Below are 18,532 nucleotides of genomic sequence, written 5' to 3' on the forward strand. Positions count from 1 at the left end.
CATACATAAAATTCTGAACAGCGTAGCACTTTCGGATGAATAAATATGTAAATATTACCTCTCCAACACCTCCAGCTTGAGATTCTTTAAATAATGCTTATCTGTTACATATATTTGAAAGGCATGGAAACATCATCTCTATATCGATATCGAAAAACTAGTAAAATAGTAATTATGCCACTGTTTTTAAACATGTCAAAGAGTAGCAACTAGTATGTTCAGCTTGGGCACATATCTTTATACAGGTCATAAAATGTTCACTAAATACTAAATAGTTCATGTCCAACTACCATTTAGTTCAAAGTAGAAAAACATTGTATGAATGACAAACTCAAGTTACATCAATAAACATGATTTGTTTGTTTGTTTTTTTATGTTTAACGCCGCACTCAGCAATATTCCAGCTATATGACGGCCGTCTGTAAATAATCGAGTCTGGACCAGACAATCCAGTGATTGACAACATGAGCATCGATCCATGCAATAAGGATCGATGACATGCATCAACCAAGTCAGCGAGCCTGACCACCCGACCATGTTAGTCGCAAAAACATGAACTTAATATTCATTCAAATTCTCTTTTTGACTCCAAATGAGCTTAATATTTGAATTTGTCAATGACATTAGGAAACAATAAGTAGAAATTTACCATTGATGGAATGTGTACATGAAACTATGAACAGTGATGAAAGACAAACAATGTTGAGGAGCAACGAAGGCCTGAACTATTAACTCATATATCACAGAGAGGCCAAAAATATTTCGATGGAATTACGAGTAAAGCTTTTTTCACTTGTTTCAGTAATGGAAAATCAGAAATTCAGAACTTGTACACAGTGAGTCCTGTGAAATTTCCTTTAGTCTTGTAAAGCTAAACCAATAGTAGTCCATATGTTCTGGAACACTTTGAAACGCATATTCGAATTTTGTTAATACATGAATTTGACAATATGGCCACAGAAATCAAATTAAATTGTTCTGTGTATTTAGGCCTGTGATAATCAAACACAATGTGACAACGACACACATTCATCATTCTTTGTCACCAGAGTAAATATTTACTGCTAAATAGTCTTCTAACCTTCAAGTCGATTATATGTTTTCATTTTGTGTCAGTTTATTAGCATTCAAACCTACTGAAATGATGTCAAAATACAGTTTTGGACTTAGGGGATATTTTGTTTTTAACACACACTGATGTACGAGAAGAACATACTAGATTCTTTGGTGTTAAATATTTTTACGTTGAATTGCATACCTGTCTAGAGAAGTCTCAACCAGCTAATGTTGAAATAAACACAAAATTTTGTTTCTGAAAATATTCAGGTAGTTAATTTCCAATTGTTATGCTATCTTGTGAAGGACTGCACTAATTTCACACAGGTTGGCGTCCATGACATCTGTTAAATAATCATCCCCCCCCAACTTAAACAACGCCATACAAATGTTACTTCAAGTCCAGAAGGGCCCAGGGCTGTTGGATATTTCAAATCAACAGCAATGGACCTACCAGTGGAAACTAATTCCGCAATTCGCAGAAATAACTAAGTTTAGATGTCGAATTCTGTGGAAGATTGAACTGTTTGATTGGCACTGTCAGAGTGTCTTGCTTGACAATGGTATAAGGATTATTACCGAAACGTTGCATCATAATAGAATACAGAAGTTATCATCCATTAAATATTTTCTTTTCCGTGTAAGATTGCCTCCCTGTTTTACATGAACATTGGCGTCCAGGACCTAATCACTGCAAATAGTAATAGCTGAGGGATTTTCACATCACTCGGTAAAAATACACCATGAGGGCCCTACATATGAGATAAGATCAAACACATTCAGGTCATATTCTTGCCTTCCCATAAATATTAAGATATGTCAGAAAGGAAAAGTGGAGTTCATTCACAATTACTAGTATCAAACCTTTAATCAAAGGATCAGTATACACTGAACCATATGTGACAAAGCCACCAATCCCAAGCAATAATGGCAGACCCAAATCCTTTTGTTTCAGGCCCCAGATAGTACATTCATCCCCTTAATATCAATTTCCAATTACAAACATCCTTGGGACTGGCGACACTGACATTTACTGCCATGTGTATTAGGGCTGGGACGATACACCAGCTGTGCGATCCGATACGTCATGATACTTGCATGTGCTCTTATCTGTGGTGTGTATGCCATCTTTTTCATAGAGTGGATGGCCAAATACTTGATTTACAGTTGGCAGTGTGAAGTATGGCACAACAAATGAAAATATGTATGTTTTCACTATTAAGTGGAACAGTTGTATAAGCAAACATTTGAGGTCAGAATCAATATTTTTTACTTAGTGTACTTGTATCCAGAAGTAAAAAACGCGATCCACCAATGCATCGGTGTATCGTCCCTGCACTAATGGGAATTAGTTTCCATTACATAATCTGTTACCGTATCTGTTCAGCCAATTCATCATTATTCTGATTCAACTGTCCCTTAAGCAAAGATTACAAATTACTTGCCAAAATACCCTTGAGAAGAAATTGGTATGTTTCGAAAATAGACAAGAAACAGGCCCAGACAAGCTGACCGCACTTACATGTATTATTTGTTTTGTCACCCAGACAAGTTATTTTTCAAAACCATTCAGATTATAAAGTTATCGCTGCATTACAAAACAAATTCCTACTTATAAGGTATGATAATTTCGTTCTTGTCGGGCTTTATAAAATTTGCACCCAAAGAAAACAATGGCCATAATGCCAGCACAGAGAACGATCCCACCGATGAAGGAGGGTCCATCAAAGTGCTGAGTTGCTTGGCTGGCGGTGGTTGTAACCGTGGCTGCTGTCGAAGTGTTCGTTGGACCAGTAGGAGCCACCGATGATGATGGTGTGCTAGTTGACGTCTCTGGTGCAGCAGTTGAGGTGTTTGTTGAGTTTGTCGTGGAAGGACTTGTTACGATGGTGGTGACAGTAGGCGTAGTTGTTGGTGCCACAGTTGATGGAGATATGCCTGAAAAAAGTGAATACATTAGTTGACAATGAGTGAGTTACCATGGTCAGTGAGAGAGTTAGTTAGCATGGTCAGTGAGAGAGTGAGTTACCATAGACAGTGAGAGAGTGAGTTAGCATGGTCAGTGAGAGAGTGACTTAGCATGGTCAGTGAGAGAGTTAGTTAGCATGGTCAGTGAGAGAGTGAGTTAGCATGGTCAGTGAGAGAGTGAGTTAGCATGGTCAGTGAGAGAGTGAGTTACCATGGTCAGTGAGAGAGTGAGTTACCATAGACTGTGAGAGAGTGAGTTAGCATGGTCAGTGAGAGAGTGAGTTAGTATGGTCAGTGAGAGAGTGAGTTAGCATGGTCAATGAGAGAGTGAGTTAGCATGGTCAGTGAGAGAGTGAGTTAGCATGGTCAGTGAGAGAGTGAGTTACCATAGACAGTGAGAGTGAGTTAGTATAGTCAGTGAGAGAGTGAGTTAGCATAGACAGTGAGAGAGTGAGTTAGCATGGTCAGTGAGAGAGTGAGTTACCATAGACAGTGAGAGAGTGAGTTAGTATGGTCAGTGAGAGAGTGAGTTACCATAGACAGTGAGAGAGTGAGTTAGTATGGTCAGTGAGAGAGTGAGTTACCATAGACAGTGAGAGAGTGAGCTAGTACACTCAGTGAGAGAGTGAGTTACCATAGACAGTGAGAGAGTGAGTTAGCATGGTCAGTGAGAGAGTGAGTTACCATAGACAGTGAGAGAGTGAGTTAGTATGGTCAGTGAGAGAGTGAGTTACCATAGACAGTGAGAGAGTGAGTTAGTATGGTCAGTGAGAGAGTGAGTTACCATAGACAGTGAGAGAGTGAGTTAGTATGGTCAGTGAGAGAGTGAGTTACCATAGACAGTGAGAGAGTGAGTTAGCATGGTCAGTGAGAGAGTGAGTTACCATAGACAGTGAGAGAGTGAGTTAGTATGGTCAGTGAGAGAGTGAGTTACCATAGACAGTGAGAGAGTGAGTTAGTATGGTCAGTGAGAGAGTGAGTTAGCATGGTCAGTGAGAGAGTGAGTTAGCATGGTCAGTGAGAGAGTGAGTTACCATAGACAGTGAGAGAGTGAGTTAGTATGGTCAGTGAGAGAGTGAGTTAGTATGGTCAGTGAGAGAGTGAGTTACCATGGTCAGTGAGAGAGTGAGCTAGTATACTCAGTGAGAGAGTGAGTTAGCATGGTCAATGAGAGAGTGAGTTACCATGGTCAGTGAGAGAGTGAGTTAGCATGGTCAGTGAGAGAGTGAGTTACCATGGTCAATGAGAGAGTGAGTTAGCATGGTCAGTGAGAGAGTGAGTTAGCATGGTCAATGAGAGAGTGAGTTACCATGGTCAATGAGAGAGTGAGTTACCATAGACAGTGAGAGAGTGAGTTAGTATGGTCAATGAGAGAGTGAGTTACCATGGTCAGTGAGAGAGTGAGTTAGCATGGTCAGTGAGAGAGTGAGTTAGCATGGTCAGTGAGAGAGTGAGTTAGCATGGTCAGTGAGAGAGTGAGTTACCATGGTCAGTGAGAGAGTGAGTTAGCATGGTCAGTGAGAGAGTGAGTTAGCATGGTCAGTGAGAGAGTGAGTTAGCATGGTCAGTGAGAGAGTGAGTTACCATGGTCAGTGAGAGAGTGAGTTACCATAGACAGTGAGAGAGTGAGTTACCATAGACAGTGAGAGAGTGAGTTAGTATGGTCAGTGAGAGAGTGAGTTAGTATGGTCAGTGAGAGAGTGAGTTACCATGGTCAGTGAGAGAGTGAGTTAGTATGGTCAGTGAGAGAGTGAGTTACCATAGACAGTGAGAGAGTGAGTTAGTATGGTCAGTGAGAGAGTGAGTTACCATAGACAGTGAGAGAGTGAGTTAGTATGGTCAGTGAGAGAGTGAGTTACCATAGACAGTGAGAGAGTGAGTTAGCATGGTCAGTGAGAGAGTGAGTTACCATAGACAGTGAGAGAGTGAGTTAGTATGGTCAGTGAGAGAGTGAGTTACCATAGACAGTGAGAGAGTGAGTTAGTATGGTCAGTGAGAGAGTGAGTTACCATGGTCAGTGAGAGAGTGAGCTAGTATACTCAGTGAGAGAGTGAGTTAGCATGGTCAATGAGAGAGTGAGTTACCATAGACAGTGAGAGAGTGAGTTAGTATGGTCAATGAGAGAGTGAGTTACCATGGTCAGTGAGAGAGTGAGTTAGCATGGTCAGTGAGAGAGTGAGTTAGCATGGTCAGTGAGAGAGTGAGTTACCATGGTCAGTGAGAGAGTGAGTTACCATAGACAGTGAGAGAGTGAGTTAGTATGGTCAGTGAGAGAGTGAGTTAGTATGGTCAGTGAGAGAGTGAGTTACCATGGTCAATGAGAGAGTGAGTTACCATAGACAGTGAGAGAGTGAGTTAGTATGGTCAGTGAGAGAGTGAGTTAGCATGGTCAGTGAGAGAGTGAGTTACCATGGTCAATGAGAGAGTGAGTTACCATAGACAGTGAGAGAGTGAGTTAGTATGATCAGTGAGAGAGTGAGTTAGCATGATCAGTGAGAGAGTAAGTTACCATGGTCAGTGAGAGAGTGAGTTACCATAGACAGTGACAGTGAGTTAGTATGGTCAGTGAGAGAGTTAGTTAGCATGGTCAGTGAGAGAGTGAGTTAGCATGGTCAGTGAGAGAGTGAGTTAGTATGGTCAGTGAGAGAGTGAGTTAGCATGGTCAGTGGGAGAGTGAGTTAGCATGATCAGTGAGAGAGTGAGTTAGCATGGTCAGTGAGAGAGTGAGTTACCATAGACAGTGAGAGAGTGAGTTAGCATGGTCAGTGAGAGAGTGAGTTAGTATGGTCAGTGAGAGTGAGTTAGCATGGTCAATGAGAGAGTGAGTTACCATAGACAGTGAGAGAGTGAGTTAGCATGGTCAGTGAGAGAGTGAGTTAGCATGGTCAGTGAGAGAGTGAGTTACCATAGACAGTGAGAGAGTGAGTTAGTATGGTCAGTGAGAGTGAGTTAGCATGGTCAGTGAGAGAGTGAGTTACCATAGACAGTGAGAGAGTGAGTTAGCATGGTCAGTGAGAGAGTGAGTTAGCATGGTCAGTGAGAGAGTGAGTTACCATAGACAGTGAGAGTGAGTTAGTATAGTCAGTGAGAGAGTGAGTTAGTATGGTCAGTGAGAGAGTGAGTTACCATAGACAGTGAGAGTGAGTTAGCATGGTCAGTGAGAGAGTGAGTTAGCATGGTCAGTGAGAGAGTGAGTTAGTATGGTCAGTGAGAGAGTGAGTTAGCATGGTCAGTGAGAGAGTGAGTTAGCATGGTCAGTGAGAGAGTGAGTTACCATAGACAGTGAGAGAGTGAGTTAGCATGGTCAGTGAGAGAGTGAGTTAGCATGGTCAGTGAGAGAGTGAGTTAGCATGGTCAGTGAGAGAGTGAGTTAGCATGGTCAGTGAGAGAGTGAGTTACCATAGACAGTGAGAGAGTGAGTTAGTATGGTCAGTGAGAGTGAGTTAGCATGGTCAGTGAGAGAGTGAGTTACCATAGACAGTGAGAGAGTGAGTTAGCATGGTCAGTGAGAGAGTGAGTTAGCATGGTCAGTGAGAGAGTGAGTTACCATAGACAGTGAGAGTGAGTTAGTATAGTCAGTGAGAGAGTGAGTTAGTATGGTCAGTGAGAGAGTGAGTTACCATAGACAGTGAGAGTGAGTTAGTATAGTCAGTGAGAGAGTAAGTTAGCATGGTCAGTGAGAGAGTGAGTTAGCATGATCAGTGAGAGAGTGAGTTACCATGGTCAGTGAGAGAGTGAGTTACCATAGACAGTGAGAGAGTGAGTTAGCATGGTCAGTGAGAGAGTGACGATGAGTGAGTTAGCATGGTCAGTGAGAGAAATGAGTGAGTTAGCATGTTCAGTGAGAGAAATGAGTGAGTTAGCATGGTCAGTGAGAGAAATGAGTTAGCATGGTCAGTGAGAGAGTGACAATGAGTGAGTTAGCATGGTCAGTGAGAGAGTGAGTTAGCATGGTCATTGAGAGAGTGACAATGAGTGAGTTAGCATGGTCATTGAGAGAGTGACAATGAGTGAGTTAGCATGGTCAGTGAGTGAGTGACAATGAGTGAGACAGCAGGGTCAGTGAGAGAGTGAGTTACCATGGTTCGTGAGAGAGTGAGTTAGCATGGTCAAAGAGAGAGTGAGTTAGCATGGTCAATTGGAGAGCGACAATGAGTGAGTTAGCATGGTCAGTGAGAGAAATGAGTGAGTTAGCATGGTCAGTGAGAGAGTGACAATGAGTGAGTTAGCATGGTCAGTGAGAGAGTGAGTTAGCATGGTCATTGAGAGAGTGACAATGAGTGAGTTAGCATGGTCAGTGAGAGAAATGAGTGAGTTAGCATGGTCAGTGAGAGAGTGACAATGAGTGAGTTAGCATGGTCAGTGAGAGAGTGAGTTAGCATGGTCATTGAGAGAGTGACAATGAGTGAGTTAGCATGGTCATTGAGAGAGTGACAATGAGTGAGTTAGCATGGTCAGTGAGAGAGTGACAATGAGTGAGTTATCATGGTCAAAGAGAGAGTGAGTTAGCATGGTCATTGAGAGAGTGACAATGAGTGAGTTATCATGGTCAGTGAGAGAGTGACGATGAGTAAGTTAGCATGGTCAGTGAGAGAGTGACAATGAGTGAGTTAGCATGGTCAGTGAGAGAGTGAGTTAGCATGGTCATTGAGAGAGTGACAATGAGTGAGTTAGCATGGTCATTGAGAGAGTGACAATGAGTGAGTTAGCATGGTCAGTGAGAGAGTGACAATGAGTGAGTTATCATGGTCAAAGAGAGAGTGAGTTAGCATGGTCATTGAGAGAGTGACAATGAGTGAGTTATCATGGTCAGTGAGAGAGTGACCATGAGTAAGTTAGCATGGTCAGTGAGAGAGTGACGATGAGTGAGTTATCATGGTCAAAGAGAGAGTGAGTTAGCATGGTCAGTGAGAGAGTGACGATGAGTGAGTTAGCATGGTCAGTGAGAGAGTGACGATGAGTGAGTTATCATGGTCAAAGAGAGAGTGAGTTAGCATGGTCAGTGAGAGAGTGACCATGAGTGAGTTAGCATGGTCAAAGAGAGAGTGAGTTAGCATGGTCAGTGAGAGAGTGACCATGAGTAAGTTAGCATGGTCAGTGAGTGAGTGACGATGAGTGAGTTATCATGGTCATTGAGAGAGTGACGATGAGTGAGTTAGCATGGTCAGTGAGAGAGTGACGATGAGTGAGTTATCATGGTCAGTGAGAGAGTGACCATGAGTAAGTTAGCATGGTCATTGAGAGAGTGACGATGAGTGAGTTAGCATGGTCAGTGAGTGAGTGACGATGAGTGAGTTATCATGGTCATTGAGAGAGTGACGATGAGTGAGTTATCATGGTCAGTGAGAGAGTGACCATGAGTAAGTTAGCATGGTCATTGAGAGAGTGACGATGAGTGAGTTATCATGGTCAGTGAGAGAGTGACCATGAGTAAGTTATCATGGTCATTGAGAGAGTGACGATGAGTGAGTTAGCATGGTCAGTGAGTGAGTGACGATGAGTGAGTTATCATGGTCAGTGAGAGAGTGAGTTATCATGGTCAGTGAGTGAGAGAAATGAGTGAGTTAGCATGGTCAGTGAGAGAGTGACAATGAGTGAGTTAGCATGGTCAGTGGGAGAGTGACGATGAGTGAGTTAGCATGGTCATTGAGAGAGTGACAATAAGTGAGTTAGCATGGTCAGTGAGTGAGTGACGATGAGTGAGTTAGCATGGTCAGTGAGTGAGTGACGATGAGTGAGTTAGCATGGTCAGTGAGTGAGTGACGATGAGTGAGTTATCATGGTCAGTGAGAGAGTGACCATGAGTAAGTTAGCATGGTCAGTGAGTGAGTGACGATGAGTGAGTTAGCATGGTCATTGAGAGAGTGACGATGAGTGAATTAGCATGGTCAGTGAGAGAGTGACGATGAGTGAATTAGCATGGTCAGTGAGAGAGTGACGATGAGTGAGTTGGCATGGTCAGTGAGAGAGTGACGATGAGTGAGTTGGCATGGTCAGTGAGAGAGTGACCATGAGTAAGTTAGCATGGTCATTGAGAGGGTGATGATGAGTGAGTTAGCATGGTCAGTGAGAGAGTGAGTTATCATGGTCAAAGAGAGAGTGAGTTAGCATGGTCAGTGGGAGAGTGACGATGAGTGAGTTAGCATGGTCATTGAGAGAGTGACAATAAGTGAGTTAGCATGGTCAGTGAGTGAGTGACGATGAGTGAGTTAGCATGGTCAGTGAGTGAGTGACGATGAGTGAGTTAGCATGGTCATTGAGAGAGTGACGATGAGTGAATTAGCATGGTCAGTGAGAGAGTGACGATGAGTGAGTTGGCATGGTCAGTGAGTGAGTGACGATGAGTGAGTTGGCATGGTCAGTGAGAGTGACGATGAGTGAGTTACCATGGTCAGTGAGTGAGTGACGATGAGTGAGTTAGCATGGTCAGTGAGTGAGTGACGATGAGTGAGTTGGCATGGTCAGTGAGAGAGTGACGATGAGTGAGTTAGCATGGTCAGTGAGTGAGTGACGATGAGTGAGTTAGCATGGTCATTGAGAGAGTGACGATGAGTGAGTTAGCATGGTCATTGAGAGAGTGACGATGAGTGAATTAGCATGGTCAGTGAGAGTGACGATGAGTGAGTTAGCATGGTCAGTGAGTGAGTGACGATGAGTGAGTTAGCATGGTCAGTGAGTGAGTGACGATGAGTGAGTTAGCATGGTCATTGAGAGAGTGACGATGAGTGAATTAGCATGTTCAGTGAGAGAGTGACGATGAGTGAGTTGGCATGGTCAGTGAGTGAGTGTGTGAGAATGTGTGAAGAGTTTTACTTAATGTGGAAATGTGCATCCACTTTGTATGTATAGAATGGCCTCAGAAAGAAACAATATTGCATCCTGGGGGATGCACAGTAAAGTACCTAATACTCAGTTCTTGACAAGAAATAAAAAGGACTTGCAATTAGTGCATGCAATCAATTTCTAAAGTTCACAGGCCAGGAGGGATTGTTAACCAAAAAATGCCAGCCCTCCTATTTTACTGGCCCTACTTTATGGCATATTGAGGCCATTACGCTAAACTGCTTGGCTGACGTGTGTAATGGTCCTTAGATTTTCAAACATATGGCTACTAACACATGTACTTGTATGTCAGTCATTATCAGTGTACAGCCAAAAACCAGCTCACTAAACCGCCTGGGTTTCCAATAAACAACCGACAGGCAGCTATTTCAAACACTGCTTGTAAGTAAAGTAATTATTAAATCTTATTAACAGTACACTACACTACAAGATTTCATTAGTCTACAGGTCCCTCGTATTTCCTGAAAGGACCCTAGAAATCAATTAATGGGGGTCCCCAGACCCCTAGTTTCGTAGGTAAAGGTAACACCCAGGTGGGATGGATTCTCACTGTGAATAATATCTAGCTCATATCACAGGATAAACTGTGCACAGCCTGCAGGTTTTCTGGAGAAGAAAACCAGATTGCATATAAATGCAATGAAAATTTTGTTTTCAAAACATGAGTAAGTTTTTTCGAGATATCAAATAAATATCATCTGTGTAATTCGCCAGTTAATATTTTTCAAAATGATTTCCCTATCATGCCATTGCAAACATCCTGCATCATGTGTTTCAGCCAACACACAAGCAGACTGCAATTTGTAACATATGGTATTCCCCGGTCTATTGACAATTAGCCTTATTTACAACTTTTGAAGATATATATATATCTATAAACATGACTAAATGAATAAATGTTCATATATGATGGCGCTCCTAAGAGGAAATAAATTGCAAGAAGAAACTCAATCCTATACCCATAACTAACCAATAAACAGGATATGTTAGAGCATTTCATACCAACCTTTGCATGTCATGATCGTCTGATTGGTCTGCGCTGTTAGGGGGCAGGTTTCGTTCATGTTGATGGTCAGATTGTAACAGCCTAGTAACCAAAAAAACAACAACACATCAAGTATCAAAGCCAGGAAAAAACTATCTTATTTCACACCAGGGATTCCAAAATTATTTGGCCAATAGGACATTTGTATTTTCGCAATAACACCCTCCCCCCACTTCGCAATACCGCGAATTCAGTTTAATCAAGGCTCCCATAAATTAAAAATTTTCACCACAATCACACATCTTCAGGTTACTGGAAATAGCATACCATTAACAAATGTATGTGTACTCAAGTTAATCCTAGCAACAGGATTAAATTAGGGTGTTTTCCTGCGGATGTTAAAAAAACCATTCATTGTATTTATCTGGACTTATGTTAATAACTTATGTTAATTATCTATTTGACATTTTCATTCAATAATAATCATTTACATTTAGTTTGGCAAACTTGTGTGTTAGAAGGCATGCTTAACAACTTCCGTTTACCATGGTCAATACGGCTTGCTTTACATAGTCACAGCAATCACGCTATGAGTGAGTGAGTGAGTTGGGTTTTAACGCCGCTTTTAACATTATTCCAGTTATATCGCGGCGTGTCACCTTCATGTGGGAGGAAAGCCCGAAGTGATGCAGGTCTCAGACGTTTACCACTTCGGTGAAACCCACGAGCACGGGTATGGTGCTGACAAACCTAGAAACATAATCGGGGTGAACCGGGATTCGAACCCACAATCATAGGTTTCTGGTGTGTCCAGGGGACGCAACTCTGCACAGCGAATCGCGGCGCCTTAGACGACTGGGCCACCCGTGCCCCCAATCACGCTATGAGATAAACCTGAGTTTTATCAGTGAATGGATACAGAGCTCTATATAACTTTTTGAGCAATTGAGTTTCTCTTTTAATTGGGTTATTACATTTTTCATTGGGTAACTAATATTTTTTCACTCATCTAATTCTATTCATCACTCAGTTGGGTTTTTCCCCAAATGAGTAAACATTTTCAGATTTTAAAAAAAATGAAATAATGTTTTAGATGTATAGAACCATGATACCTGTTCTAAATTTAATGGGCTTGACTCGAATTGTGTTTCAGAAATTAGCTCCTTTGTACACATGCTGAAAAATCTTCATTGGGTATTTACACGTGCTGTTTTTATACATTTGAGTTTTTCATTTAATGCATGCGTTTCTGTACACAAGTTAATTGAAAGTAATTGGGTCTTGAATATTTTGGAGCAATATATATATATATATATAAAAAAACTATCAACATTTTGTTTTTGCAGCGTTAGAAATTGGCACTAGTCCTATAGTCCTTGCCAAACTGCCCAGTGGTAAAGGTATCATAAGGACTAGTAGAAATTTGCCCTTTTTAAGGGTTTTCCTGTATGTTATCATTATAAGGACTAGTGGACGAAAACTGTTAGTTTCTAGTGCTGTTTCGCGATGAGAATACAGTCAAACACTGTTGCGTTTAAGTTGAAGGGGCCTTCATGAATACTTACGAGTCATCCAGGGCTCCACACAACCAAACTTGATGAAAAAAGATGGAATTATCAGGGACCAAGCTTTTACTTCAACAAATTTAAGTTTGACACATCAAAGTTTGACACAACAGTGTTTGACTGTAGCTAGATCTATACCGCAGGAGACTTACCGGGAACTCATCAAACTGTTTCATACTTAAAAAGTATCCACAATGTACCAAAGCACTACACTCAATGTTATTATTTTAATTTCATATATAATGAAAGAGAACGCAATATCAAAAATTATTATTCCCAGCAAATTAATAGTTTAACTATTTGTTCCAATCAGTGCACAAAAATTCTTTGAAGTTATGTTATTGGAAATCTTGAAAAAGAATAACCGGTAGATTGGAACAAAACATATGTACACAGCTGACTGCTATTTCCGGCTTAGTTTCGATACAACTGCAGGGTAGTCTCAATCTTTGCATAGACAGGATAAAGAAACAATGCCTAGCATAACAGGAAATTCAATGACATGTTAAATCATAATGTCTATTATAGCAATTACAGTAAACTAACAAACTCAAAAGGCCACTAATTCTAGTTCGTCATAACCATAGTTATACGGATATATATATATATATTTGGTCCCGGCCATATATATATCCATAATTAAGCCCAATACTTAAAAACCTTAAACAGTTCAAACAAATTTCATATTTCATATCAATCAAATACATATACACTGTATTCACCATATTAAGCACCTTGATCAACTTTTAGACTAATCTGTTATATATCTTCACAATGTAGATTATGTTTACATGCACCCATGTACCAAACCCAAAATGTGATTATATTGTTATGTATATGACACATTATTAAAAAAGACAGTAGCTCAGAAGTGTTACATAATCATGATAATAATCCTAATTGTCAAGTGACTTATCAGAAACGTTTTAGTTTCATCGATGTTTGAACTAGTTTGTTCACTACAACTCGATCCCTGAAAACAAATACAGCTGGTGTATGGTTTCAATAAGCACCCATTCTCAGTCAATTTTCTAAAAGCTTGGGGTGCTTATTATGGTGACTGTGCTATGGGCAATGGCCAACATACATCTAAGAACTGTTTGATAGGCAAAGTGGACACAATTAGGAGATAAACATACTGTGTTTTCAATGTAGAGCGAGGCAACACAGTATAACCAGTATAAACAGTATAGATCCTTGTACTGTTGCTTGACAACGGTATAGGGATCTATACAGAAATGTCATCATTACAGTAAATTACATCCATAAATTCAATTGTATCTACTTTGTAATCATCTAAGATTTAGCTTATAAGTTATATGGCCATGACAACATGCATTGGAAGAAGGGTGAAGGGAAGTATTCAGGGTTAGAAACTAAAAGTTTTTGTCCACTAGTCCTTATAATGATAACATATAGCAAAACCCTTAAAATGGGCCAATTTCTACTAGTCCTTAGGATACCTGTACTATTGGGCAGTTTGGTAAGGACTACAGGACCAGTGCCAATTTCTAACGCTGCTATTCTGCCCTGTATCCAAACAGGCAGCGGGAGAAAACTTTTTAGTGTGTTTAGTCCACTAGTCCTTATATTGATAACAGACAGCAAAAACCCTAAAAATGGCAAATTTCTACCAGTCCTTATGATAACTAAACTATTGAGGAGTTGGACAAGGACTACAGGACTAGTGCCGATTTCTAACACTGGCAGGGGTACAGGATAGAACCATGGAATACTGACATACTGGAATGTTGCTGAGCGCGGCATTCAAAAACGAGTGAGGAAGTGAGTTGGGCTTAACGCCACTTTGAGAAGGATCCCAGTGATATCAGAGCTTGTCAACTTAATCTGGATTTGAAGCCTGCAGTGGTGCAGGGACCCGTTCCACAAAGCGATCTTAGCGCTACGATTGTCATAAGTCAGTGTTAAAGAATGGGAGATACGATCGACTTAGCGCTAATCCTAGAAACATAATGCCACCCCCCGTTCAGTAATTAACAAACACAAACAAAATATAACACGATATAACACTTTTCAAAATTAACATGGTTCCTGGGGTCCTTGAGGTTTGCCTCTAAAGTACTTGAGCCAAGCATATCAGGACCCACCAAATTTGTAACTTTTAAATTGTGTTATGACAAGGACCCCATGACCTCATTGTTAATTTTTAACATTATGTATGTGAACTCATGAACTGTTGATCAATATCCAATTTATACCTGTTGAATTATCCTCTGGGCAGTTGAGAAACATACAGGCACTAGCACAACAGTTTGCAGAGGTGTTGAGAGTCGTACAGTCAACATCTGAAACATAAACATAAAAAAATTAACAATCTAAGAAAGATGAGCAAGGCAGATAAGCCGCCAATCACTGCAAAAACTTATGCAAAACTACTAAATATTTACTCCTCACTCACTCACTCAAGGTAGATGCATATGAGTGAGGTACCTTTAACATTTTTTGTCTTAGGAATACAAACATGTCAAACCAACTTTCGGATTGTTTTAATCACATTACAGCACTTTCCTGTCTGCTCATCCGATTGATTACCTTGTTCACAACTTTCGCCAATACTTTGTAACAGACAGTAGAATATTCCAAAATTTATACCATGATTATAAGATTTAAAGAATTCGAAACAAAATTACTTTCATTTTGCTCGTTGTTCATGTTCACATCCATTTTATGTGCTCTATTTCCATGATCACTATTGACATGTTAGCCAGAGGCATGGCTGGACATCTTGTGTGTGAGTGAGTGAGTGAGTTGTGCCTAACGCCATTTTGAACAGTAACCCAGTTATATCACGGCGTGTCAGCCTAGCGCAGGAGGAAAGTGATGCAGATCTCAGACGTTTTACCACTTTGTTGAAAACCACAAGCGCGGGTATGGTGCTGACAAACCTAGAAACTTTATCATGGCGAACCGGGATTTGACCCCACAATCATAGGCTTCTGGCATGCCCAAGGGACTCAACTCTGCACAGCAAACTGTGGCGCCTTCGACTACTGGGCCACCCATACCCCAGACTTAATGTAGTCATATCTCAACTAAGGATGTATAAAGCAGCGACATAAACTAAAACTTCAAGTCCACAAGTCCTTAAAATGATAACATATAACAAAACCCTTAAAAATGGCAAATTTCTTCTTGCCCTTATGATACCTTAACTACCGGCCAATTTGGGGAAGCACTATAGGACTAGTGCAAATCTCTACTGCTGCAAAGCCTATTTGAATACATATAAATTTGCGAAAATATTCTCTCAGGATCAATATGACTATATTGTGTTACAAAGTACCACAAAATGTTTGGGGGCTATTTTCACTGTTGCAATTGTATTGTATGTAGTAGAAATGAATAAAGTATTGCCAACAATATTAAAGTGTTGACAATTTACATCCCTGTCACTACTCAAACCATAGGGAAATAACTTTAATCTGAAGGTGCTAATCAACACTCAGGCAGGTTTGAAATTTGCATAATTTATGCTTTTTTATAACTAATTGCAACTACTGAAATGTCGACAGTTCGATATGTCGTTACACTCCTAATTTCACTCTGATCATGCGGAAACAAATTCATTTTAAGAAACATTCCATATCAATACTATTCTACAATTTTTGTGTACCATGTGTACAAATCAGTAAAAAACAACATCATTTTTCATTTATAGCCTTGGTTGGAGTAAGCATGGTAAGTGTGAGATTACTTTTAACAATATTCCAGTTATATCTCGGCGTGTCAGCTTAATGTGTGAGGAAAGCCCGAAGTGATGCAGGTCTTAGACGTTTACCACTTCGGTGAAACCCATGAGCACGGGTATGGTGCTGACAAACCTAGAAACATAATCGGGGCGAACCGGGATTCGAACCCACAATTATAGGTTTCTGGCGTGCCCAAGGGACGCAACTCTGCACAGCGAATTGCGGCACCTTAGACAACTGGGCCACCCGTGCCCCCAGCCATATATAGCCATGACACCATAACCACCTAGTTCATGGGTTGCTCCTATGATCAATCGGTGATTTAAATATAAAATACCCATTACCATACATGGTACAATAAGAACATTTGGTATTTGTTTCTAAATGGCAGGGATATATCTAGGATTCTAAACATAGTGCCCATAGCAAGCAAATTATGGGGGGAAATCATTATTTCGTTCAAAATTGGGATTATTATTTTAAAAAGTACCATGAATTCAGAGGAATTTAACATTGCACTGTGCAATAATGCAAAACTAGGCACAAATGCCTCTTCCACCTTATTGGCCCTGTTGACAGTGATTTACAAGTTACCTCTACAAAGCCATAACATAGTCACTTGAACTTGTTTTTTTTTAATTTGGGATTTTTACTGACATTTGGGGCAGACTTGGGGCCGAATATGAGCCTGTTAGGCAATCTGGGCTGACCAGTAATTAGACAATGTGGGTATTAATTGGTTTAGGAAATTAGGCGACCTGGGTATACTCCATCTAGATAAATCCCTGAAGTGGGGAATACATGAAGGTAGAAATGATAAATAGAATTCACCACTCATATTTAATAATATGTGAAATATCAACCTCGTCCACTTAATTGCTATTTTACTTGCCAAAGGCTCGACAATGACCAATTATAATGTGACTAAGAGATATTTCTCATATTAAGAAACACTTGTGATGAACCTTTGTTTATATCACTCTTTCACCTTTAACAATTTATCCTTATTGTTCACACTGAATATAATTTAGTGGTTGTTTTCTCTCTGTGCATTTGACGGTTATCTCTGTACATTTTGGCTGTTTTTCTCTGACACTGTGACTGTCTTCTCTAACTCCCATTTGGCCATTTTCTATATTATGGACATTTTCATCACTGCCAATACCAGAAGACTGCCACTGTCTTTTGTCATAAATAAGGCCCAAGTCATGTCGTTATTATTGGATATGGGTAAAACATTACCTCATGATTTGATAAATGAATAACTTATTTCCAGTATCACAAATTCTGATATACGAAGTTGCCTCTGTAGTAATTGGTTATGTTGTACATCTATTTATAGGCCATGTTTTTTACTAAGTGGTGTGTTTTCTCGAAAACACTGTTAGTGGAGATATTATCCATCCTATTTAGATTGTAAAATAAGATTAATACTGCACTTACCTTTAAAAAAAACTCTGATATGGTAGGAGGTTAGATAATGTCGCAAATTAGTTGTTGTTGTTGTTACACGTTGATTAGTGTGGAGATATACTCCGACAGTGGCACAATATTAAGACTGACGTATCATATTCCGATCTGCGTGTGTGACACTAAATCCCGACGTGGTGTCAATGCCTGGTGAGGTTTCTAGCCTCAGTGAGAAGTCAGGGATCAAAACAATCACCAGAGAGATGTGAGATATGGTTACATAGCTACAAATTTCTCATAAACCTTTCGGGGTGATAAGGCCGATTTTAGTATAAGTCAAATTGTACTGCCAGATCTCGGTGATGACAGACGACCCACGATGACAGGTGTACTATTTACTGAACTTTCGGTTTCCAAATCACAGACGATCCCGCTCGAATGGAGAGATTTTCATATTTACCTTCGCCGTGACTTGTTGACAGAAAACACAAATGAAAAGCAAAGGCGATGAGCAACGTTGACAACACAGTTCGAATCATTTTCTCGGCGCTGGTCAAACAGAACGTGTAGACAGTGACCTGACGATCGGTTCTTCCTTGAAACGTGTAATGGAGTTGCACTTCCGGGACGAAATATGCAGTGAATATTCATTTTGTGCAATAAAAATAATAATGTATAGTATGTATCGATATCATTTCGTCGTGTCTTTATCAAAACAATGTAGGTTCTTTTGTATTAATATTTTCCTTCTTATTTTGCAGGAACGCAGTAAACAAGACTTACTCGGGCTCTAAATCATTTTTTCCCCAGACGATCATTTTATGAATGAAACGCGAAAAAAAATCTTTTGACTGTCTGAATGTGACGTGGATAGATGTTAAATAGCGCGTTCTAATTATAACAATTCAAAGAACAAGTATTATTGTGTTAGACATTACGAAATGCATGAGAAATAATTATTTTATTCAGCCCGAGGACGCCATCAGTCAGGCTGT

General features: G+C 40.2%; 1 protein-coding gene across 1 annotated transcript; it reads right to left on the reverse strand.

Annotated features, from left to right (window-relative positions):
* Positions 1-282: 282 nt before the first annotated feature.
* LOC139474985 (sialomucin core protein 24-like) lies at positions 283-18,156 on the reverse strand. Its single transcript, XM_071258190.1, has 4 exons — positions 17,998-18,156; positions 14,637-14,723; positions 10,874-10,954; positions 283-2,994 (listed from the first exon to the last, which is right to left on the reverse strand). The coding sequence occupies exons 1-4, from the start codon at positions 18,074-18,076 to the stop codon at positions 2,669-2,671; spliced, it is 573 nt and encodes a 190-aa protein (XP_071114291.1). The 5' UTR covers positions 18,077-18,156; the 3' UTR covers positions 283-2,668.
* Positions 18,157-18,532: the final 376 nt, after the last annotated feature.

The sequence above is a fragment of the Haliotis cracherodii genome, unplaced genomic scaffold, assembly GCF_022045235.1.
Source record: "Haliotis cracherodii isolate W230 unplaced genomic scaffold, xgHalCrac1.p SCAF_3, whole genome shotgun sequence".
NCBI classification, from domain to species: Eukaryota; Metazoa; Mollusca; class Gastropoda; order Lepetellida; family Haliotidae; genus Haliotis; species Haliotis cracherodii.